Genomic DNA, 25918 nt, shown 5'->3' with positions numbered 1-25918 from the left:
AACAATGCCTACATGATAGTGTTGGTGTGAATAGTAAGAATGTGTCAAGAATAAAGCATTTTTAATAGTACCTGGAATGTAGCAAGTATTCAACTATTACAACTTTTATTAGATTTTTAAAATCTAGTTTCTAGACCATGCAATGTGTGAACTATACTTCTGTGATGGGTATTGTAATCCTTGACAATTCATGAGAGCATAAGAATAAGTCAAAAGGAACACCAGCCTTACCTATACATTTATCAATTGAGAAAACATTATTTGTTTTTCAAATGGAGTTTATCCTTTTGGACATATTTTGGAGTTGTTTGGAAAGGTCATGATTAAGGAGAGTGATAATTAGCATTTCTTAAGCGACCACTTTCTGTTTTTGTTAGCTTCCTTATGGACTATCTACAAAAGACAGAGAAAGTTACTGAGATTAAATTACAGTAGGAATGTTTGGTTTTCATTTCAGTGTATGCTGGAAAAAGTTGGAAATTGGAATTTTGATATCTTTCTATTTGATAGACTAACAAATGGTAAGTGAAGACTTTGACTTACTCTAATGTATTCTCAGGATTGCTGCATTGATGGGATTGCCGCTGCTTTCATTTATTGAGTGTAGGCGCCCTCTGCTGGCTGAGGGAGCATCATTTTGTTCCTTCTTCAGTGACTGATCTGTAAGCCTAGAGCATCCATCTAAAATTTTACTTTTTGATTATCACTCTTAGTAGTAATAAAAAGTAATCACTGTCATTGTCACTTGGGTATCTCTAATTAAACCTACTTCTGTTAATAAGAGGCTTCCCAGCTGGTTCAGTTGGTAAAGAATTCACTTGCCGATGCAAGAGACATGGTTTCGATCCCTGAATCAGGAAGATTCCCCTGGAGGAGGGCATGGCAGCCCATTCCAGTATTCTTGCCTGGAGAATCCCCTGGACAGAGGAGCCTGGCGGGCCACAGTCCACAGGGCTGCAGAGAATCAGACACGACTGAGCACACACTTCTATTCTTCTTTTCTCTTGCAATTAATAACCCAACGTGAACATTAGTATCTCATGGTTCTTGATGTTTCCTTTTTGGGTTTTTTTTGTGCTGTAGCCATGTACAATGACATCCTCCAATCTTGTATTCCAGTTTCGATACCCCGAGATGTGTGGTAGATGGACGCCCTTTTGAGAGATGGTTCTTCTCGCTGTGGTTCTCGGGCTCTCCTTTCTATGCACACTTTAGAGAGATGGTGTCTTATGATCAGAGAGCAGGTCCTTCTGACACTGCTTCTCCCTGGCGGGGTGGGGTGGGGGAGAGCTTGGAGCTAATCACTATCTATGGAAAGTATGAGTGTGTTGGGGAAAAAAAAAAAAAAGGTGATTCTGATTTCTTTACCTTTTTCTGAGTTTTTGTTTTGCTTTGGCAGAAAGTGAAAAAAGTGTTAGCCGCTCAGTCGTGTCCAACTTTTTGTGGCCCCATGGACTGTAGCCTTCCAGGCTCCTCTGTCCAAGGGATTCTCCAGGCCAGAATACTATGGTGGGTAGCTATGCCCTCCTCCAGGGGATCTTCCCAACCCAGGGATTGAACCCAGATCTCCTGCATTGCAGGCAGATTCTTAACCAACTGAGCCAAGGTTCATTTTTCTTTATTATCTTTGGGCACAGGAACAAATTCCCTTTGAGGATCATTTTTCATTTAGTGTAAAATTTTTGACGTAAAAAATTGGTGGTACCTATATAGTGCAACTAGACTTTCTCCCTTTTGCCTTTTTAATAAATGAAGCAGAGTGGGAAGTTCACTGAGAGGAAGTTCTCACTGTTGAGAATGAAATAAATATGTGGCTCCCTGCTATACTTTGAAACTACCTTTTTTTCCCCCTAATTTTACTTTGGAATAAAGTTCCTTTTTACAAGGAAGCCAAATATGGAAACCAAACTATAGTCATCTTGAGAATAGCATGGGTCCAACTGAATGGACATGAGTTTGAGGAAGCTCCAGGAGATGGTGAAGGACAGGGGAGCCTGGCGTGCTGCAGTCCATGGGGTCACAAAGAGTCAGACATGACTTAGTGACTGAACAATAACGAAGAAGCTTTTTAGTATCACATCATCGTTCCCTCTGAGCTGTGTGGGCCAGGCATAGTGAAGACAACTTTGTGATCATGTTCTAGTTGTCTGTGTCTGTCACAGAAAATAAACTAGACCATCCCAGGCACAAGTGTGAGGACAGTCAAGGTCACCTCCATGGTGGAACCTCCCTCCCACTTGCCCACCTTCTGTTTTTCTTCTCTCTTCCTGTTCTGTCTCTTTCTGCCCCTCCCTGTCCTCATAGAAAGGGCTCTAATCGCATTTACATAGCTGTCCCTCCATGCAGCCTTCGCTCTTTGAAAATATAGGCGCCTCAGCTTCTTCCAGATCTGGGAAACTCCCCTTTCCTAGTGCACCACAAATATTCCTTTAGTCCTTATCTCAGGATAAATATAGATAATACAGTGCCGCCCTTAACACCTTCAAGGTCTAACCTCACATAACACTTAACAGCTCATAGCCTATTCTTAGTCCCCTGGACACTTTGTCACTCACGGAAATAGTTGATTGTTTTTCTCTAGATTTTATTTTTAAAAAGAACGAATCCTGCCAGCCAGGGGGCGTGGCGATGGGAGTGGAATGAGAGTGGCAGTGAAGTTCTAGCCACTGGTCCACGTGAGTTAACTTAGGTAGCGCTTGGCTTGCCTGTAGGCTTCGCTGGTGGCTCAGCTTCGATCCCTGGGTTGGGAAGATCCCCTGGAGAAGGGAATGGTTACCCACTCCAGTATTCTTGCCTGGAGAATCCCATGGACAGAGGAGCCCGGTGGGTTCCAGTCCATGGGGTCGCAAAGAGTCAGACATGACTGAGCAACTAACACCAGCTCTTCTTTAATCATCTCACCCCTTTTTTTGTGAAGAAGGTGGCCAAATGATTTCTTCTTAGAGTTGTTAGGGGTTAGTAGAAACCATCCGTGGTTAACTACCCACTTGTTTTACAGATGATGACCTATTAATACATACTCAGTTCACTACAGTCACCCAAAAGTTAAAGAATTCTATATAGGAAGAGATATTATTGGGAAACAAGTGGGCAGAAGAAAGTTCCTTTTTAACTTGCATTATTTAATTGGATCTGCTTTCCTTTCAAAGCTGCTTAGCCTGGAATGAATCCTGGATGCTACATGTACTTGGTATCTAAGTGTATAGTTTTCGCTTCTTGCTCCTTGGGCCGGTGTGCCCTATGTTTCTTATGGTGATTTTTCAAATGATACTGTGAGGAGGGCAGGGAAGAAGCTCTGATTCCCACTAAGACAGATGACTCCTGGCTTGTCCAGTGCAACGTGGAAAGTAGTTATATTCTGGTAGGATATATTTGGGCTTCCCTGGTGGCTGGGACGGTAAAGAATCTACCAGCAATACAGGAGACCCAGGTTGGATCCCTGTATCAGTAAGATCTGCTGGAGAAGGGAATGCCAACCCACTCTATTATTCTTGCCTGCAGAGTCCCATGGACACAGGAGCCTGGTGAGCTACAGTCCATGGGGTCGTAAAGAGTCCGACATGACTGAGCGACTAACATACACACACACACAGAATATATTAGATATTGCTTTTGCAGGAATGAGTTAAGTTACAGGAGATACCAAGATAGGGCTTGTCACCCTTGAAGGTCACCTGGCACATGAGGGCCCTTGTTGCTAGACCCGTGTTGTTGCCGTAGCCCAGTCCTTACATGTAGAGTCCCATCCAGAAACCTGTTGAGAGCCATAACGCCTTAGGCAGGCCTGCCCTTTGGTATGTCTTTGTATAAGGTAACTTTTCTCTAAGTTATAAATTTTCTTTTCCCAGAAAGCGTTTGTTTCCATTTTCATATAAAATAATGCCTTCAGTGCCTATTTCTTGTTGTAACATATCAACTAAGCATCACTTGCTTTGAAATAATAAATTTCAGTGACTTGTATTCTTACTCACTGGTATTAAGTCAGTTGGTATCTTGTGAACTGAAAGTAAGAAAAAATGTTGCATGCAGTTTTTCATTCTAGTATGGGTGGTGCACTTTGACAGATTGGTTCTTGTCAGATTCCTCTGAGGTTCTTGGAGGGAAAACATTGGCATGCCTTTCTTACTGCCATTTGCCTGAATTCCAGATGAGGGTATTTTACCACTGGACTGCAGCTTCCTTAAAACTTACTCTAGACCCTAGAGATCAGTCATTTATTTCATTAGGTGTGGGAAACACTTTTGGGGAGAATCTATGATAACCTAAATATAGAGAATGAATATACATCCTTTTTTTTTATTGAAGTGTAAATGGCATATAACATTATATTCGCTTCAGGTATACGACATAGTGATTTACTATTTGTATATACTGCAGAATAATCACCACATGGGTCTAGTCACCACACATAAAAGTTACAACTTTTTATTATGATGAGAATTTTTAAGATCTGTTATCTTAGTAACATTGAAATATGCAGTACACTTTGTCCACCTTCCCACACCCTCAACTCTGGGAACCACCGATCTGTTCTCTGTATCTGTGAACTCAGGACTTTGTTGTTTGGGTTCAGATTCCACATAGAGGTGAGATCATGTGGCATTTGTCTTTCTCTTTCACTTAGCACGGTTCCTCAAACTCCGTCTGTTTGTCACATGAGGCAAGATTTCCTGCTTCTTATGCCTGAGTAATATTCCATTGCATATATATCACGTTTTCTTTATCCAGTCATCCATCTATGGGCCCTTTGGTTGATGCCATTGGCTATTGTAAATAATGCTTCAGTGAAGCCAGAGGTACAGGTATCTTTTTGAGATAGTGATTCCATTTCCTTCAGATATGTGCCCCAAAGTGGAATTGCTCAATCATATGGTAGTTCTATTTAAAATTTTTTAAGGAACCTCCATTGTTTTCCATAGTGACTACACCAGCTTAAGAATCCCACCAAGAGTTCACCAAGGGGTTCCCTTTTCTTCACATCCTTGCCAACACTTGTTATCTCTTATCTTTTTTATAATAGCCATCCTGACAGGTGTGAGGTAATCCCTCGTTGTGGTTTTAATTTGCGTTTCCTTGGTGATCAGTGAACAGCTTTTCATACACCTGTTGGCCACTTGTATGTCTTATTTGGAAAACCGTTGATTCAGATCCTCAGCTCAGTTTTTAAAAATCAGATTTTTTCTTGATGATACATTCTGAAATATCTGTGTATCTGTCCTAAGAAAAGTTGATTGTTAGAGCAGTAAAAATAGAACCATAGCCCACTTCTTCACCTGATTCTAGACCACATGGGCTCATGTTTGCACCAGTAGAGTGTTACCAAAATTTGAATACATTTTAACTTTTCACTTCTTAAAGGTAAAAGATTTGAAATGGCTTTTTTCTTTCTGTTTGAAGATGATAAGTGAGGTGGTGTTTAAGAGGGCTCTCTCTGGCAGCCACATCCTTTCCTGTGTTGCTCATGCAAACATTGTTCCAGTTAATTTGCTTTTTTTCCCTCAGCCATGGGCTTCTCAACAGTTACTCAGGCAGTTTTGGATTAGTTTAGCCCAGTAGTCCTTTATCATTCTTTGTAAATATTATGACTACAAATTTTCATTGTGGAACTAGTTGGGTCTTATTTTTTTCATATATATATGTTTGGAAGAATCATAGATTTCTTTTGAGAACACAGAATCATGTGTATGTTATTGTCTGAATGCTGGCAGTAATATATGAGCTCACACACCTTTAAATATACAGTCTATTTAATTGTTAAATAATACAGCGTTTGCAGTCAAGATGCTTTGCTCTGGGACATGCCTGCTCAGTTAGGGGGATGGTTGCAAGGAAGTTTTAGGTGCTTTGGGAAATTGATTAAACTTACTCAGTGTGGATAATTTTCAAAGTTTTCTATCAATTCTAATTATTTATCTTCTAGTTGTTTGGTTTTTGAAAAATAAAACCAAAAAAAGTTTTTTCTTAGAATAGGAAAAAAGATGTGATGTTTAAATTCAAAACTGGTAAGATAAGATGTAAATTTTAGATGGACAACAAGTAGGACTTAGTACTCTTTATGTTGTATATTCAAACCCTTATTTGAAAGCACAGTGCAGTTATGTTATTAATATCTTGTATTCCTACTAATGTCTCCTCTTCTTTCTTTTTAGGAAATAGTCTAGTAAGTTTAACCTTTCATTTATTTAGTCTCCATGGATTAATTGAGTACTTCCATTTAGATATGATGAAACTTCGTAGATTTTTAGGTAAGTGATTCTAACCCATTTGAGAGTAATATTTATACGGGAACTTTTTACCTTTTCTCTTGGTTATATTAGCTATGGCTTTAAAACTAAAGGAGATCAGTCCTGAGTGTTCACTGGAAGGACTAATGTTGAAGTTGAAACTTCAATACTTTGGCCACCTGATGCGAAGAGCTGGTTCATTTGAAAAGACCCTGATGCTGGGAAAGATTGAGGGCAGGAGGAGAAGGGGACGACAGAGGATGAGATGGTTGGATGGGATCACCGACTCAATGGACATGGGTTTGGGTGGACTCCGGGAGTTGGTGATGGACAAGGAGTCCTGGTGTGCTGCAGTTCATGGGGTTGCAAAGAGTCAGACACGACTGAGCGACTGAACTGAACTGTTACCTTTTCTCTCGGTTATATCAGCTATGGCTTTAAAACTAACCACCCCAAAGTTAGTATTTTGGAGCAACACACATGTATGGAGCCCTGAGTCTGTGGGCCGCTCCTGGTCTGGCTGAGCTTGTTTGCGTCCCTGCCTTGGACACGGGATGAGCCGCATGGCAGCTTCGTGGGCCTCGGCTGGGCCCTCCCCAGGGGCACCGGGCCTGACCCAGCTCAGCTCTCTGTGGTCTGCTGTTAAATTAAAGGGAGGCAGCGGAGTTTGGCACCATAACAGAGTCACATTAAAAACAAAAAATAGGGACTTCCCTGATGGTCCAGTGGCTAAGACTCAGCGCACCCAATGCAGGAGGTCTGGGTTTGGTCAGGGAACTAGATCCTGCATGCTGCAGCTAAGATCCAATGCAGTGAAATAAATAAAATAATATTTTTTTGGAAAAATTATTATTTTACAACAAGCTGAGCTTATTCAAAGTGCTGTGGCCAGTTTTCAGGAGACCGCTGGTGTGCCCAGAGTCCAGGCTGGACGCTGGCACCTTCCCGTCCACCACAACCCTATGGCCAGAGCCGGTCGGAGGGGGCACCGCACCTCTGGGTGGGGAAGCTGTGAGGGCCCAGTGCCATGGGTGGGGGCACCAGGGGCCCGGTGAGGAGCTGGAGCCCCTTTGCCCACAGTCTCCCATGTCAGCCACAATTGTCTCACAAAGACAACACGACTTCTGTCCTTTCCTCACTTCTCGAAGATTAAAACCTTAAATGATCAGGTACGTGGCACTTGGATCTCCTCTTTTCCTGATCCCTGAAATCTCTTGACAGCAACCTCCAAGGATTATTTTAAGTGTGTTTTAATATGCACAGTGATATTTAAGAGCACTGTGCCAAGAAACAAATTGGGGTCTTTCACCAAATAAATGTGTTAGAAGAAAATTAGCGTAAGGATTCTTTCTTATTTTTTTAAGGAAGAAGAGACTATTTTCTTTCCTCTTAAGTAGCTAACTAAGAGAAGATATCTAGGACTTTTTGAGAGACTTCTAATGCATATTTATTTATAAATTGTATGTCTGTAATATGTACTAATACATAAATTATAAAAGCACATACAAACATAGATGTTAACGAGAGCATTTAAAAAGCTATTTTAAAGGATGGAATCAGAGTCACTACAGAGTTCCAGTGCTCTTCGCCCCTCACTGTGTGTCCTCGTTTACCACTTTGGGGTTGGCTCACTGCACCGGGTACCACTGGACTGAGTGCAGGGCCGCTGGGGCCCTGGCGCAGGTTTCATGGTGGTGGGTTTGGCTGGACCCCTCATCCTCGTCTACTTTTTCATGGTTAGCGTAACCAACACTAGCAGAGGAGGCGGACTAACAGGTCATCCTTCCCGCACTCCTGAAAAACTAATTCAGATCCGAAACTCACTTCACTGATGAAGCATCCTGGAATCCACCCACATTCCCCAACGTCTGTACTAGTATTGCATCAAAGATTTTTGTTCTCTAATGAATTCATAGTTCCTACAACAGCACCTAGCACAATAGGTATTTGTTGAATGAATTGTACTCCGTTTATTTAACTAAGAAATTCTTTTTAAAGTAAACAACAGTCAAAGGAGTTTGACACAATGAGACTGACATTTTAAAAGAAAAGAAGAAAATAATTTTATAAATTTGACATGAATACCTTCTCATTTTAAAAGTTTCAAACGAGTTAGTCACAGTGGTGTTCATGTGAGTTATGAAGTAGTTATCATCTCTGAATTGAACTGTTAGCTGATAGCCACATGAATAGGGTAAGTGGGAAATACATAATTGTTGCGGTTTTTGCGCTTGTAAATGCCTCCCGTTTGCAATTAAATTTGGGGTCTTTTTTCCTTTGATGCAGTGATGATTCAAGAAGATTACCACAGTCAGAACCCTTACCACAATGCAGTCCACGCTGCCGATGTTACTCAGGCCATGCACTGTTACCTGAAAGAACCTAAGGTAAGATGCTGACATTTACAGTCAGCCAAAGCCCTGAGAAAATTCTCTTGATTTAATTTCAAACATTTCCTTAAGTTAGTGATTTTGTTGTTTAGTCACTCAGTCACGTCCACTTCTTTATGACCCCATGAACTGTGGCCCACCAGGCTCCTCTGTCCATGGGATTCTTCAGGCAAGAATACTGGAGTGGGTTGCCATTTCCTCCTCCAGGGGATCTTCCCGACTCAGGGTTCAAACCCACATCTCCTACATTGGCAGGCGGATTTATTTTTAAACCAGTGAGCCACCTGGGAAGCCCTAAGTTGGTGATTTAATCAGACTCAGAAGCTTCCTTCTCAGGAATGAGATGTAGCTGGATCAAGTTTCCAAATGTGGCTGTATTTTTAATCACACTTTAAGCTAGAGAGTCGAGGTGATTGTCAAGAGCAAGGCTGCAAAAGCCCAAGTGAGGGCCAAGTCATCTGGCGATTACGTTGAGCTCCGTGAGGGCAGGGATGGCATTGGTGTCGTGTCCAATGATGATGAGTAGGGAGCTGTGGGAGTGAAGTGGGAGACTTTAAAAGAACCGTCCTGGCTGTGGAGGGAGAACAAAACAGAGAAGACCAGCAACCAGGACGCTGCCCGTTGGGGGCTGCTTCTGTAGCCCTGGGGCAGGAGAGATGGGGGCGGTTGGTGAGGTCTTCGGAAATCAGAATGAATAGGATGTGGTGTCTGGATGCCTCTGGGGGGTGAAGTCGGGAGAGAGGTGGGTGGACACCGCCCTGGGCCGCAGAGGGGCGGGTGGGAATCGCTGCGAGGGAGGGAAGGTAGAGGGGGAGAGGGCCGGGGAGATGGTGAGCTCCATTGTGGATGTATGCGGTTATATGTGTGCCTGCCAACATATCCAAGCGGAGGGATCTAGTGAAGAGGTGGATAGGAGTCTGCAGTAAAACAGAGAAGTCTGAGTTGGGGGTCATCAGCCATAGATGTAAGGGAAGCCGTGTTTGCTCATGGACGTTTCCTGTTCTGGAGCTGGTGAAATTACATCCGCCCACCCTTAGGCCTGCTTCTAGACTCCTCTCCCCTGGGGTCTTAGTTCCGGCTAGATGTTGGGAGGGAAGCAGGCTGACAGGGCCAGTTTGTGCCAGTTGATGCCAACTCCGAGAAGACAGCAACGTGGGTGCCACTCTTCTGATTTTTCAAGAGATCGTGGAATATGTGAAAATACCCCAATTAAAAAACACCGATTTTATTGTGGCATCATTCATATACAGTGATAAAATGGATATGTTTTATGCATGTGCACCCAGCTGCCCCAATTTTTAAATTAAACTGTAAAAAAATACTCTGGAGAAAAAAAAAAACACTCTGGGCCAAGCCTAAAGTTTCTCTTTGACAGTCTTGTGGTAGAAATTGGTACTCCATTCCCACACAGCCAGGGAAGTGGGCCGATGGAACCAAGTGCTGCCTTCCAGGGGACCCGAGCAGTGGGGGTAAACCTAGTCCATGGGCCTTGCGGGCCTCACCCTCCCACTGGCCGCGCCCAGCCGGAAGCCAGGGCTGGGGAGCGGAGGGGAGCGATGCCGGGCACCGGAGGGGAGAGTGTGCGGGGAGTGAACAGGGGTGCAGACGCCGTCTTAACCCGTGCACGTCTGGCAGTGGTGATGTGAAACACTGTCTGCCTGTGTAGCCCTGATCATCCTTATTTTAAAAACTTGTCACCACTCAAACACTCAAAACACTCAAAAAGATGGTTTATCCTTTAGCTGTCGTTTTAGTTAGGCTTGTTTCAAATGAAGCAGTGTAAAGGTGAGCCGGGTCCATGACCTCCCCGTGGACAAGGGACTGCATCACAGCACGCCTGCCGCCAGGGGCACGAGTGGACAGCGCGTGGCAGGCACGCCTTGGCCTGGAGGGACAGTCAGAGAAACATGAGGGGAGGAGACCGTGGACAGTCTCACTCAGGGCTGGTTTAGAACAGCTGTTATGGTACAGGTCGTTGCAGACACGTCTGTAATCAGTTATTCCTCTCCACTGTCTAGCTTGCCAACTCTGTAACTCCTTGGGACGTCTTGCTGAGCTTAATTGCAGCTGCCACTCATGATCTGGATCATCCAGGTGTTAATCAACCTTTCCTCATTAAAACTAACCATTACCTGGCAACTTTATACAAGGTGAGTGCAAGCTCTTCCTCAAAGTTTAATATTCTTGTATTCTAGAAAATGGGTCACGTTTTAAAGGAGTGAAAGTAAATCGGTTCTCAGTGAATGTTAGAATTTTAACCAGCTTGATATTACTTAGAAATATTGCTCTATGTTCAGAAAAAGACTTACCCTTTGCTAATTCAGATCTGTCCTTTTTTTTTTTTTTGGTAGAATACCTCAGTTCTGGAAAATCACCACTGGAGATCTGCAGTGGGGTTATTGAGAGAATCCGGTTTATTCTCACATATGCCATTAGAAAGCAGGTAGGTTAAGACAAAATTAATTAGTTATGAACTGTGGATATTAAGTTGGAAAATAGTTATTTAAAGTTTTTAAGATTATGTTATATTCAGATGTTCCACAATTTGGGGGTGAAAATGAAAGTTGCTTAGCTGTGTCTGACTCTTTGCAACCCCACGGACTGTAGCCCAGCAGGCGCCTCTGTCCATGGGATTCTCCAGGCAAGAATACTGGAGTGGGTTGCCATTCCCTTCTCCAGGGGATCTTCCTGACCCAGGGATCGAACCCAGGTCTCCCACATTGCAGGTGGATTCTTTACTATCTTAGCCATCAGGGAAGCCCCAGTTTGGGGGTAAATTATCTTATTTTACAAATTTGCATCAAAATTTTAGTAATTTACACCTATTCTGAAGTACAGTCAGTAGCATTTTTTTTTTCAGTGAATTTTTATGAAGGGTCAATCCACAGATATTACAGAATGCACTCCGATACACAGTGGCTCAGTCATGTTTACCGTTTATTTATGTAAATAGAATTACATAGTTCCATTTTATACTCTTTTTGAATAAAACCTTAATGTAAAGGTAAATTGGATAGAAAGTAAGCAATCTGTATAAGAAATAGATTCATTAAAATCTGTTTTAGGAAAAATAATGAAGAGAAAGAATGGAAAACTTAATTTTTTTTCAGACATCACTGTCATTTGATGTCAAGCAGGCCGTTTGAGTGGGGCTTCCCAGGTGGCTCAGTGGTCAAAGAACCCACCTGCCAATGCAGGAGACACAGGCTTGATCCCTGGGTCAGGAAAGGTCCCCTGTAGGAGGAAATGGCAACCCACTCTAGTATTCTTGCCTGAAGAATTCCACAGACAGAGGAGCCTCAAGGACTATAGTCCATAGGCTCTCAAAGAGTCGGACACGACTGAATGAACAACTAAGCACGTGCATGCATGCACACACACACACACACACACCCCCAACTAAGTACACACATGTGTGCACGCACGCACACACACACACACACACCATGTGAAAAGCTAACATAAAGCACTAACATAGAGGAGTGCAGTATCGTGGTATTGTCAGCAGAATCTCATGTCATTGGTCCACCAACAAAAGCTTTTAATGGTGTCTCATCTCGAGAAGGTGACCTGGGGAAACAGTGTCAGTGGATATCAACTGCCTAATTCTAGAGAAAGGGGAACGTAAAAGTGTGTTAGGATGTCAAGGGTTAAGTTACTGTCACTGCTCTTTCCTTTCTCTTTCGCTTTCTCAATTTAAAAGAACTGTATAAAACAACGGTTTTTGGTAATGATCATAAGAAAAAAGGTGGACTTTTAAAAAAATTTTTAAGTCTGTGTTCATGGCTACCATTTGGAGTTTGACAATACTTCTGGTAAGTAAAATTGTTTCTTGTTGTCGTACAAATATTATAAAAACTATTTAAACCACCGTATACTAACTGCTGTTAGTATATATAAGTGCTCTTTTTCTTGAATAAGATGGATTAAATTGTTCGCTTTATGATTCCCTTTTTATCATGTTTTGCATTTGATGTTAACCCTGTTGAATCCTCATATTTATTTCAAATAAAAACCGAAAAGCAGGACTCTACTACACAGTCGCACCCTTTTCTGTCTTCTTTCTTTAGGGCTTTAATACTTGATATTGTGAACTTTTTAATCTATAATGATCAGCTCTTTACTGATCATTATACAAAGAAAGCATTGGCGATGGCCCATTGAAACAAAAGGAATTTTTAAACATTCTTCCTATTTGACTTGAGAAAGCTTTTTAGATGATATATTTGTTAACATGTTACATTTTCCCTTTCAGAAAATTTGAATAGTTTTACAGATAATTGATTCTTGAATTTGGTTCTGAAAATATGATTGAATCTAAACTTTATTACATTGCTTGGTGGAGCTTCATTAGGGTTTACTCAGAAATATCTTCTCATGTCTGCGGAAGTCAGCAGTCGAATAGTCTGTTCCTCCGTCTGACCCTCCTCCTGCATCTCAGGCACCAACAAAGAATCCAAAGTTGTTCCCTACATCACAGCAAAAAATTTTCTCAAGCAGCATGTCAATTGTACATAGACTTTTTTTTTTAAGGCACATAATTCCACCTTAAGGCCTTCCTTTCAGAGTGTTTGCCTAGTGGTATTTCCCCACAAGCTCTCTTGGTCTTGGTTTGACCATTTTCAGTTCAGTTGCTCAGTCGTGTCCGACTCTTTGCGACCCCATGAATCACAGCACGCCAGGCCTCCCTGTCCATCACCAACTCCTGGAGTTTACTCAAACTCATGTCCATCGAGTTGGTGATGCCATCCAGCCATCTCATCCTCTGTCGTCCCCTCCTCCTCCTGCCCCTAATCCCTCCCAGCATCGGGGTCTTTTCCAATGAGTCAACTCTTCGCATGAGGTGGCCAAAATATTGGAGTTTCAGCTTCAGCATCAGTCCTTCCAATGAACACCCAGGACTGATCTCCTTTAGGATGGACTGGTTGGATCTCCTTGTAGTCCAAGGGACTCTCAAGAGTCTTCTCCAACACCACAGTTCAAAAGCATCAATTCTTGTAGGTTTTAAAAATAGGGAGGCCTGGCGTGCTGTGATTCATGGGGTCGCAAAGAGTCGGACACGACTGAGTGACTGAACTGAAAAATGCATTCCTTAAAACCCGTGTTTTGCTGTAGGTTAAAAGTTGAATGACAGAATATCTTAGAGCTCAGTAAAGCTTTATGAGTATTAAGATTAAGGGAAAAATAATTAAGAAGTAGCTATTCAACTGAAAGCCTTGTTTTTCTCTGTTTCTCTACTTCCAGACAACAGATGGAGGCTCAGATAGGCGCTCTGATACTGGCCACAGACATCAGCCGCCAGAATGAATACTTGTCCTTGTTTCGGGCCCATCTGGACAAGGGCGATCTACATCTGGAAGATGCCAGGCATAGACATTTGGTCTTACAGGTAAAATGTGGCCTGGAAAAATTATATTTCTAGGGCAGATTGTTAATAAAAATGAAATATTCTCATGTAGTTCTCTGAGTGGTTAAATCTTGAGAGCAAGCTGTGGTCTGCAAAGCATCGCAGAAGGCTGCTCAGGAAAGGGCCATCACTTTTGTCTTTTTCACACTTGAGATTTCTAACAAAAACAGTGTTTACAAGATGCAGTACCAGTCAACAGTAGCAGCTTTTTTTTTGGTTACATTTTTTGGCTGTGCCGCATAGCACACCGGATCTTAGTTCCCTGACCAGGAATTGAACCTGTGCCCCTGCATTGGACGCACAGAGTCTTAACCACTGGATGGCCAGGGAAGTCCCAAACAGCATTTTAACAAGTTCTCACATATGAAAAATGAGAAATGACTGATTGGTTTGTAGCTTTCTGATTAATACAGTTCTGTGTTAGCTCTCTGGAATTATCAAGCGTGTTCAATTTGGTTAGCAGGCTTTCAGTACCTCTATAAAATGATTGCTGTAACTAACAGTATCATAAACTCAGTGTGAAAATGAAAGTCCCTCAGTTGTACCCCAACTCTGTTCATCCCCATGGACAGAGGAGCCCGTCAGGCTTCTCTTCAGGCAAGAACACTGGAGTGAGTTGCCATTTTCTTCTCCAGGGGATCTTCCTGACCCAGGGATCGACTCTGCTGCAGACTCACGTCTGCTGCCTTGGAGGCAGATTCTTTACCATTTGAGCCACCAGGAAAGCCCCAAACTCAGTGTAAAGGATAATAGATGTCCTATTGCAACATTTTCTTTTTCTTTTTTAAGGTGTTCTTTTCCTCACTATTAGAGTATATTTAAACTTAGTACATTTGAAATTTTACTTTTTTTCTTAAGACAGTTTCAATGTTTTGCTTGCTAGATGGCTTTGAAGTGTGCCGATATTTGTAACCCATGTCGGACCTGGGAATTAAGCAAGCAGTGGAGTGAAAAAGTAACAGAGGAATTCTTCCATCAAGGCAAGTTACAGTATTGAGTATTGAGTGATCATCTGTTCATTTTTTAGCATCATATGAATAAAATAACATAGACAATTAAAATAACTTAGACAGAATAACGGCTAGACAACTGTAGAGTCTAGCAGTAGGTGCCTGATAGTTTTAGCGACAGTTCACAATAGATGGACGTAGAACCAATAATGCACAAATTGAGGGCCTGTTTTGAAAATCAGTGGTTGTCTTTTGAAATGATCTGATGTGTGTGCATTTATGAATAGACACAGAGCAAGTTTGGAAGTTTTGCTGCACAGAAAGATTGTCCTACCCTTGCTCCATCCTTGTCCCATGTGAAGGGTGTGGCCATAGGACATATTTTTGTGAATTAAAGCCAGAAAGATAAAGATCTTCATTCCATGCATCTTCCTTTTAGAAATCTTGTTTTAAACTAAAATGCTGTGACAGAATTACAATCCTGGGATAACATCTAGTTAAGTTTTCCACCCTCTCCATTTGAAATAGGTTATCAGCTTGGCAACCTTTTCTATGTGTGAATAACTTAAAATTTAAAAAAGAACTAATTTAGAAGGCGTCCTCTCATGAGGATTAAGTATGTTACATTTTTCCTAAGGAATTTACAGGTAAGATGAAGACTTTAATTATATTTTTAACCAATAAGGTATATTCCACATAAAGAATTATCTTTCTCTTTTTTAAATTTCTAGGAGATATAGAAAAAAAGTATCATTTGGGTGTGAGTCCACTCTGCGATCGTCAAACTGAATCAATTGCCAACATCCAGATTGGTAACTATACATACTCAGATATAACTGGTTTTTAAAATGCCACTGACTTTAATTTTGTCAGGAAGAGAGGTACATCTGAAATATAAATATTAAAATGCTTATTTCTAATTTTTAAATACTTTAAGAAATCTTATTCCTGGAATTTTTTTTTTTTTTGGACCCTTATAATTTACTCTCATTTGATTTTAGTTGATAAAAAGCAGAGCAGGGCTTCCCGGCTGGTCCAGTGGTTAAGAATCTGCCTTCCACTGCAGGGGACACAGATTTGATCCCTGGTTGGGAAAGATCCCATGCCATGAGGTGGCTAGGCCTGTGTGCCACGACTCCTGAGCCCTACCGCTGACACCCGTGTGCCTAGAGCCCATGCTCTGCAACAGCAGAAGTCACTGCAACGAGAAGCCCGCGCACCACAACTAGAGAAAGCCCGTGCACAGTAACGACCCAGCCAGAAATTAAATAGTTAAAAAAGAAGCAGAGCAGGTTGCAGTAACTTTTGTTCTAAAATGGAAAGAATAGGAACTTCCCTGGTGGTCCATTGGTTAAGAATCTGCCTGCCAATGTAGGTGACAGAGGTTTGATCCCTGGTCTGGGAAGATCCCACGTGCTGCAGGGCAACAGAGCCCGTGCGCTTCCTCTCTGCAACTAGAGGAAAGCCAATGCACAGCAATGAAGATCCAGTGCAGCACCCTCTCCCCAGCCCCCAACCCCCACCCCCCAAAATAGAAAGAAACAATCATTCTGGAACCACTAGACCCGGTTGCCAGTGAACACGCGAGACCTCAGGCTCTTCAGCGCCACCTGCTGGTTGAAGCTGACTCTGCAGTACTGCGCACAGGCCCCTGTAACCTGGCCTCAAGTCGTCTCCCCAGCACCCGCCCTCTCATTTACCTTCAGCAACTTGAGACTCCACCGGGCTCCACACAGCCACAACCGTGTGAAGGCAGCAGTCCCAGGCACGTGGGCTGTACTGGGACAGTTAAGTGGACTCACAAGTGGTTGGGTGGCTCCTGACTCACAGCCACCCAAGACAAGCGCTGCTGGGCTCCTCTTCTTCCAGTTTGCCCAGTTTATAGTTAGCAGGTGTTGGTCTTTGCAACCTCAGATCCTAAGAAAAAGTGGGACTTGGAGAGATTCTTCTTCTAGGGTAAGTCAAGGGACTGTTAGAATAAACTCTGTGCTAAGCAGCAGTTACCCAGAGCCAGGGTGCCGTCAGTAAGCAGCAGTCATGTCGAGTCGATAGGCTTTCTTCTGTGGTTGGAGCCCTGGGTCTGTCGTGTACTGGGTGAGGGTCAGGCACGTGACCCGGTGCCCTCTGGTGTCTGGACACGGAGAGAGAGGGGCGCGTGGGCAGGGACAGAGAAGTGGATTCACAAGTGGGTGGACGGCTCGTGAGCCCAGGGTGCCTCCCGGCTGTGTCTGTGGCCCCAGCCTGGGTGCTGATACCAGGTGCTTAAGACCTCAGAGAATCCCAGGGAACGGAGAGCCTGGAGAGACAGCTAGTCTGTTGGATGGGAGAAACAGGATGCAGATGCTCTCAGCCGGTTGGAATGGTGGGGCAATCACCAGGGATCCAGGCCTTCCAGTGGTTAGGAATTCGCCTGCCAGTGCAACAGGAGAAGCCACTGCAATGAGAAGCCCGCACACCACAACTGAAGAAAAGCCTGCACAGCAACGAAGACCCAGCACAGCCACAAATTTGTTTTTAAGAAAAATTTTTTTAAAGGCTGAATGCTATTCCATTTTTAAAAAAGAAAATGGACCCTGTGAAACCGGTGGTAATAAGGTCCTACATTTGGGTACAAGAGCCCGGCTGCTCATGACCTGACCTAGAAAAAGACGGGGCTCCTGGCGCAGGCTCGACCTGACCGGGGGTATGAGGGTGGCCGCTGCCAGAGGCCGAAATGCTCTCTCACCACAGGGGTGACGTTTTTCTCGTGTCCTCTCCTCACCAGAACATTCCTCGTGGCAGGCACATCTCAGCTGTTCCCTGCTGAGCCCTGGCCAGCCCAGAGCAGTGCCTGGCGTAGAGTACGTTCTCAGTTAACACGTGTGGAGATGGGAGACACGGAAGAAAGCCATGTTTCCAGTATCGTCACTGCTACTTCAGAGACCAGAATTGGTACCCTTAAAATTCAGCCATCAGACCATACATGACTTTTCTGATTAAAAGTAGTGGGTGCTAACTGCTTTATTTCCGTGACATTAAAAAATATATATATTATTTGGCTGCACCAGGTTTTAATTGTAGGATCTTTAGTCTTCATTACAACATGTGGGATCTTTACTTGCACCATGCAGACTCTTGGTTGTGGCATGCGGGATCTACTGCCCTGACCAGGGCTCAAAGCCAGGCCCCCTGCATTGGGAGCACGGACCAGGAGGGAAGTCCCACCAGTGAGATTTTCTTGTTGGCTAAGTGGACCATGTGTAGTTTGTGGTCCATAGAGTCTTTCCCTGAGAAGAAAGTTTTAGAGATGAAAAAAATTTAAAAACTGTTAACGGTGATAGAATTTGAATGTATATTTTCGTGTCCTTGATCAAAAGTTTAGGAAGATGATGTCATATTTGCTTTTGTCAAGGAGGCTTCTTTCACCCTGTGTAAGATACCGTGTGGTATTATTAAGTCAGATACAGTGTGGGCTCGAGAACTGTGTAACCCCGAGATGCAGACTGTCCTGACATCGCCTTTCCTTTTCTCTGAGTTAAGGGAGATCGCTTGTATGAGCTGTCCATAAGGTAGCCCCAGCACACTTCCAGTGTTCGCTTCAGTGATGGTTTGAATTAGTCTGTGTTCTTCTTAGACTCGTACTTGCTGTCATGTTGTCGTTTCGTTGCTGAGTCGTGTCTGCCTCTTCGTGGCCCCATGGACTGTATCATGCCAGGCTCCTCTGTCCATGGGATTTCCCAGGCAAGGATACTGGAGCGGGTTGCCATTTCCTCCTCCAGGGTATCTTCCCAACCCAGGTCTCCTGCACTGGCAGGCAGATTGTTTATCACCAAGCCACCAGGGAAGCCATGGTGTCGTGAGTTCTAGCTTTATAAATTCTGAGGTATGAATACATAGAAGGCCCCCTGTGCTCATGACCAGGGGTGATGATCACCCCCCACTGACAGCAGAGCCGCTGCACCTCGGTTCCGGTCTTGTCACCCGCAGCCCAGGAGACCCCCTTAGCTCTAGCGGTCTTGCGGGAACCAGCCCTCGGACCCGCTGAGCCCGGCTCCAGGGCCACCACGGTTTTGCTGAAACGTTAATAGGAGGATGTGGTTGGTGCAGCTGAGAGGAATCATCAGAAGAGATGTGCTGCATTTGTCAGCTCACCTTCACTTCAAGTCTCATTACATTGCTTACATAGATTCTTCGAGAAGGTATGTAAATTTTCACACACGTCTAGAAAAATAAGAGCTAGATAGTACTGGAATAGGACTTAAGAGAGTAAACGCTGTATCGACCTTGGAAAGTTTCAGAACACACACAGAGGCCTTTTCTCCTTGTTTCCTCAGGTTTTATGACCTATCTCGTGGAGCCTCTGTTCACGGAATGGGCCCGGTTCTCCAATACCAGGCTGTCCCAGACGATGCTCGGACACGTGGGGCTGAACAAAGCCAGCTGGAAGGGGCTGCAGAGGGAACAGTCCAGCAGCGAGGACACTGATGCTACGTTCGAGGAGTTGAGCTCACAGTTATTACCTCAGGAAAACCGGTTATCCTAACCCCCAGAACCAGTGGACAGATGCCTCCTGGAGGTTGTTAGAAATGTGAAACGGGGTCTTGAGGTGAGAGAACTTACTCTTGACTGCCAAGGGAAATGAATGATGCCAGCATTATTTGTTTCCAAGATTTCCTCTGTTGGATCATTTGAACCCACTTGTTAACGACAAGACCCGAACCTACAGCAATATGCATTTGGCTTTTCGTGGGAGACCTTGAAGAGGCAGCGCCTGGCAGGAGCAAACGGAGGGAATAAGCGAGGAAGTTTTTGCAGGAGGTATTGCTCTTCGAAGCATCATCGTGAAGCTTGAACTGAAGCCTTCAGCAATCTTCGGAATTTAACCAGCCTGATGCAAACAGTGTGTTATCTGTACCTTCCACTGATTCTCTCGGAGAAAATGGAAATGTGAAGTGCCCAGTGTCTGCACCTCTGGCAGGACTCAATGTTTACAAACCAACTCTTGAAATATTGGTTCTCAATTTGCCTTGGAGCATGATTGTGAAGGAACCACTAAGAATTCTGAAGATCAAACCTAGAACTGCAGCTCTTTCTCCCCCTCCCCGTTTGCCTTTTTTTTCTTCGAATGCCACCAAAGCCTCCCATTTGCTCTGGTTTTATTTCGTGCACTGGAAGCTGAGCATTTATCATAGAGTGCCGCCAAGCTTTCACTCCAGTGCTGTTTGGCAATGCAATTTTTTTTTAACTCTTTCATTTTTAATTTGGGGCGGGCAGGGCAGAACCCCAGTGTCCTAGCTGTATTATGATTCCGCGGTGAAGACATTGCATGTTGTTTTCACTACTGTACACTTGACCTGCACATGCAAGAAAAAAAAAAACAAGGTGGAATGTTTAAAACACCATAATCAGCTCAGGGTATTGCCAATCTGAAATAAAGTGGGATGGGCCAGTGTGTCCTTCAGAGCAAGGGTACTATAAGTCCCTCTCGCTGCAGGGAGTGAGAGGTATGTTGTGTGTGTGTGGATGTGTGTTTGGGGCACGCTTGTGCATGTGTGACTGTGCATGTGTTCTATTTATCCACGTGGCAAGGACCGGAGACGTCGGCTTTTATTTATTATTGTAGAATGTGACGTAGTGAGCAGCCACACATGGGAGGGGAAGGGAGGTCGGCTGTGAGAGATGATGGCTCCAGACGCCAGATGCCTTAACTATGCACCAAGCTAAGTGACCAAACTTCTTGTTTTGATTTGAAAAAAAAAGTGCATTGTTTTCTCGTCCCTCCCTTTGATGAAACGTTCCCCTTCGACGGGCCTTTTGATGTGAACAGATGTTTTCTAGGACAAAAAAAAAAAATCTAAGGACTAATTTTAAATTTAACAAACATTCCACTTTTGTAATTTGTTTTAAATTGTTTTATGTATAGTAAGCACAACTGTAATCTAGTTTTAAGAGAAACCGGTGCTTTCTTTTAGTTCCATTGTATTTCCCTTGTTACTGTAAAAGACTGTTTATTAATTATGTTTACAGTTTGTCGCAACAGCCATTTTCTTGGGAGAAAGCTTGAGTGTAAAGCCATTTGTAAAAGGCTTTGCCAGACTCATTTTAATATGTGCCTGTTGCTGTTCACTTTTGATGAATAAAACCTATCTTTTCACATTTTTATCTTTGATATTTACCTTATAAGTCAGTCTGTGGGAAAGGATAAGGCAAAGTTACCAGGAAAACTAAGCGTCCACTCCTCAATTCTAGCACTAGCTCACAGGACACTTGTTCAGGTGTCACTGGCTGCAGGCATCATCCTGTGGGCTCACCTGTCACCTGCACCTCACAGGTGAGATGCTGAGGCCCAGGGAATGGATGGCTGAGTCCTAACAGCCTGGAGAAGTCAGCTCTGAGCCCACCCGCTGGTCTCCACAGCCCTTTGTTCCCACGGTGGGAACCTCAGACCCTCGTGCAGGTACCAAAATACCACTTGTGTTGGCCTTTTTAAAGTCAAGTAATAGGAAATGGCCACTTGATCCTGCTTGACTGGCTTCAGTGAAAGAAAGGGACCACTGGGCCTCTCCTTGGTCTCCCCAAGTCTGTTTCATTGGAAGAGATAAGTGTAAACTCTTGAGCACAAACATGCCGTTGTCATTTGCATAGAAGAGTGAGGACCAGTAGACATAGAGCATGAGCTGAGTAGGTGATTGTCAATTCTGGAGTAATCACATTTTTTTAAAAAAGATGAAATTTATTCCAGCATATCCAGAATATTCTATCATTTAGATATGTAGCCACAAAACAAGAGAAAAAAAAATATGTAGCCATTATAAAAAAGCGACTATTGAGATGTTTTACATTCTTTTCTGTTACCAAGTCTTTGAAATCTGGCGTGTCCTTGACGCTTACAGCACATCTCAGTTTGGGCCAGCCATGTCTCAGGTGCCCAGTCTCCTCATGTGGCTCGTGGCCACCACGCTGGACCACTGGGTGCTGAAGTCTGATGGAGGCAAATCTGACGCACCCCGTGTGATGAGGAAACTTGCGGCTCACAGACAGCACATGGAAAGCAGAACTGTCTCATGGCAAACTCACTGTAACCAAACTCAGAGACTGTTTTTTTTCCCATTAGTAGTTTAATTTACAGTGAGAAAGGTAACTATCAACCATTCTCTCATTTTAGGCAGATCTTCTTGGGAAGCTAAATTACAATCAGCCGGTCACTTGAGCATGGACTCTGAGCCAAGGGAGCAAGGTCCCTCAGGCATCCTACAAGGAGGCGCCTACTGATGCTCCTGCTTGGGTGGACTGTGGTTCCCCTGGACGAGGCTGGGGACTGAATGCCAGGAGCTGCGTCTCCACACCCGCGTGACTGGCGTGTCTGGTAGGTGTGTCAGGCCCCCAGCCTCGCATCAGCTGAGGCTGCCTGGGCTCCACCTGCCAGGCTGTGCTTGCTGCTGCTTCTCTGACTTGGGTTCCTTATTCAGGGGAATATCTTGTTTCCATTCTCGAGGGGGAGACACCTGAGTGTGCTCCTGTTTCCTGCCTACAGGAAAGTAAACCCATGGCAAAGATACATGTTGTTACATACATGTGGGATGAGTGTTGATAGCCCTGCTTCATAGTACCTGTGTATTCTTTGAACACTGATTTTTCTAGAAAAATCTAGAAAAAGGAAACAGTACAATAATTCAGAAAACTTGAGGAAACAGTAATTTAGAAGATCACAATTTTAAATAAGTATTATGGAAGAGAGTGCAAAGTTCTTGTGAATTTTTAAGATAAAATGGGAAACTTCAAAGAATTCTAGAGCATTGTAGCAGCTTGCTAGGGCCCTGGGGCAACTAGTGCTGGGGGCAGTACCTCTGCTATAGCCTCAAGGTCCTCAGAACAAGGAGAATCCCATGGAGGGAGGCGCCTGGTAGGCTACAGTCCATGGGGTCACTAGGTGTCGGACACGACTGAGTGACTTCACTTTTCACTTTCATGCATTGGAGAAGGAAATGGCAACCCACTCCAGTGTTCTTGCCTGGAGAATCCCAGGGACGGGGGAGCCTGGTGGGCTGCCGTCTATGGGGTCGCACAGAGTCGGACACAACTGAAGCGACTTAGCAGCAGCAGCAGCTTAACAAAACCAAACAAGCTGGTTTCTGGTCAGTACTTGTACTCTGTCAATGAGGTGCTTTATAATGATCTTCTGAATATAAAAGTAAAAAAATTTTTTTTAATTTATTTAATTGGAGGCTAATTACAGTACTGTAGTGGTTTTTGCCATACGTTGCCTGGGGAATATATTTGTACTTTAGGTTGCAGGTTAGAGGTGCTAGTAACTCTTTGAAGATTCCTGTAATGGCCTCTCTGTTTCCAAAGAGTTCTTTTTAAAATTTTCATATCAGAGGTTCACAGTGTTTCCATGTGTACTTTTCTTTAACGTGTAAATATTTTGTTTAAATCTTTTCCCAGTTAGTATCTCCATCTTGGGACAGTGACCAATGGCTAATACACACTCAGTAATGTTTTTAAATAAATGTGACATTAATCACCATTTATCAGCATATATTTGAAACAGGTAGTTGTCCAGATATGTGCAGGACTTAGCCTGAGACATTTTTTGTTGGCTAAGGACTTGCAGGCAAGCTGTGTCTTCTGGAAGGCCCCCGGTGGTCTGTGGCCTCCAGCGGGGGTGAGGGGGGTGACCACTACTTGGAGTGGACAGCCAGGTGCACACAGCTGTCTCTTGCACCTTCTTATCTCTTGTGCTCAGCATTAGTTCAGTGGCTCAGTCATGTCTGACTCTGCAACCCCATGGACTGCAGCACTCTAGGCTTCCCTGTCCTTCACCAACTCCCAGAGCTTCCTCAAACTCATGTCCATCGAGTTGGTGATGCCATCCAACCATCTCATCCTCTTATCGTCCCCTTCTCCTCCTACCCTGTCTTTCCCAGCATCAGAGTCTTTTCTGATGAGTCAGTCATGTGCTCAGCATAGGACTGACTGGCATAAACTGCCATCAATGAATGTTGAACAAATTAATAACTTGGTATCATGTTTCCTTTTTAGCTATCAGTCTATCTTTATGAGCAGGTTTGCTGACACTAGTCCATGCTGCAGTCTGTGGTCACAGCACCTGAGTTCCTGTTGTGTGCTGGGCGCTGCACTGGGGATGTAGTGACAGAGCATGGTCCCTGTTCTCAGAATGTTTGGGTGACTGTGGAAAGCATCTATTGTATGACATGGCGGGTTTCTATCCTGTACAAAATGGTTTTATTGGGTAATAATGAAAATAATAATGAAAATGATACCATTTCTACTGATTACTGAATGTTATTAACATCCATGACTGGTAAAATTTAGTTTTCAAATTTGATTCTAAAATATGTCTTAGATGGTCAGTATGATACTTTTAGTAGAATACTAGGTTTTATCACAGTATCTTTTCTTTTTTTTTTTACTTTCATAGCTGCGTTCAATTGTCCTGAACCTATTTTAAAGTCTGGTAGGTTGTAGGGGAAAGAGAAACACCCATTTTTAATGTTAGGTTCTTTTTAGCTCTAATTTAAAACCGAAGCACAGCAAACTTACTAGTCTATTGCAAGTTTTACCAGTCCCATCAACAGTCTTGTGAAGAAAGTACATCTTGTATTAATGTTTAAGCTATGCATTATTTGAGGTTTTTGAGCATACATTTGAAGTGTTTGTTTATTGTTGGGCCGTAAAGCAGTGGTCCCCAACCCATTTGGCACCAGAGACCAGTTTCATGGAAGACAGTTTTTCCACGGATCAGGGTTGGTGGTGGTGGTGGTGGGGTTGTTTCAGGATGATTCAAGTGCATAACATTTACTGTGCACTTTATTATTATTACATCTGCTCCACCTTGGATCATCAGGTATTAGACCCCAGAGGTTGGGGACCCCTGCTATAAAGAATCAGGAGGGTGCATGATATCCCAAGATACTTTTTATCTTTTGAAGAAAGTATCATAAAGGAATGTGGTAAAATTCCTAGCTGAACATTTGCAGAATTTTTAAATTTCCATCTAAGAATCCTCACAGGACAGGGGTTAACTTTTTCCACTGTAGGGAACAGTCTCAGGTCACTGCAAGTTAACTGGAGCTTTATATTGAGGATCCGTTTTCATGAGACAGACTAATCACTTAAGTGTAGCTTTTTGCTGCACCTATTTCTTGCCACTCCTGCTTCTCTTCCAGCCTCTTCTCTACCTTGGAGTGTCTGCTTGGAAAGGCGGTAAACATTTTTAAAGCATTGTCTTTATGGCTAGATAGACTAGGTTTAGTCTTCTGTCACCTCATCTTTTGAGTGTCTTTCTAACCTGTAAAATGTGTGTCTCTTAAAAAATGTACTGACGCATAGTTCAGGCTGAGTCATTGTCCTTTTTCATTTACGCATCGTGTTTTGTATAAACTGCTCGTGGGTACAGCTGTTCCTTGTGACCTGCTTACTTGAGCTCTTGAGTACCAAATGCACCCCTTTCTCTCCAGGTTTCCTGTTCAAATTCCCGAGGGACAACCTGGACCAACTCAGGAAGGCTGACTGACCCTGGACCGCCTGCTCTCCACCCTCACTGTGAACACCAGGTCACGCAGCCACGTGCCGCTGCACCTGCTTCTCACCGTCTCTCGTCTTTGATAGCAGGCGTGGCTGGCCAATGAAGAGGGATGGCTCCTAAGCCATGTGAGCGGAAGGCTGTTCATAGCTCTGGTAAAATCGCTGTTGTGAAGGGTGTCTTTCTCCCCCAGATTAAGGCTTTTGCCAGCTTGGAAGAGAGCAGTTGGGAGGGGCGGGACTGCCCTGCAGCAGCCACAGCTGTTTGGGGTGGAATGGGAGGCGCTATATGGATCATCTTGATCACATCTAAATCCCACCCATGCTACTCTCTCAGCTTTGTGGAAGGAGCTCTCTGACCTTCCAAAGAGGCTGGAGAACCTCCCAGGGAAAAGAAGTCTGAGAAGCTCCAGCCAGAGGAAC

General features: G+C 43.7%; 1 protein-coding gene across 5 annotated transcripts in view; it reads left to right on the top strand.

Moving 5' to 3' along the window:
• Positions 1 to 21106, top strand: part of PDE7A (phosphodiesterase 7A) — a 103564-nt gene extending 82458 nt beyond the window's left edge. For all 5 annotated transcript variants that reach the window (XM_043483051.1, XM_043483048.1, XM_043483050.1 and 2 more), the window contains 9 exons: positions 458 to 521; positions 6150 to 6245; positions 8511 to 8611; positions 10633 to 10764; positions 10966 to 11057; positions 13859 to 14003; positions 14905 to 15001; positions 15703 to 15783; positions 19285 to 21106. In XM_043483051.1, the coding sequence (XP_043338986.1) occupies positions 458 to 521; positions 6150 to 6245; positions 8511 to 8611; positions 10633 to 10764; positions 10966 to 11057; positions 13859 to 14003; positions 14905 to 15001; positions 15703 to 15783; positions 19285 to 19493 (1017 nt within the window). In that variant the 3' untranslated portion in view covers positions 19494 to 21106. The remainder of the gene's footprint in view (positions 1 to 457; positions 522 to 6149; positions 6246 to 8510; positions 8612 to 10632; positions 10765 to 10965; positions 11058 to 13858; positions 14004 to 14904; positions 15002 to 15702; positions 15784 to 19284) is intronic.
• Positions 21107 to 25918: the final 4812 nt, after the last annotated feature.

Source organism: Cervus canadensis, chromosome 12 (genome assembly GCF_019320065.1).
Source record: "Cervus canadensis isolate Bull #8, Minnesota chromosome 12, ASM1932006v1, whole genome shotgun sequence".
In the NCBI taxonomy this organism is placed as follows: domain Eukaryota; kingdom Metazoa; phylum Chordata; class Mammalia; order Artiodactyla; family Cervidae; genus Cervus; species Cervus canadensis.
This window is presented reverse-complemented; position numbering and strand designations above follow the sequence as displayed.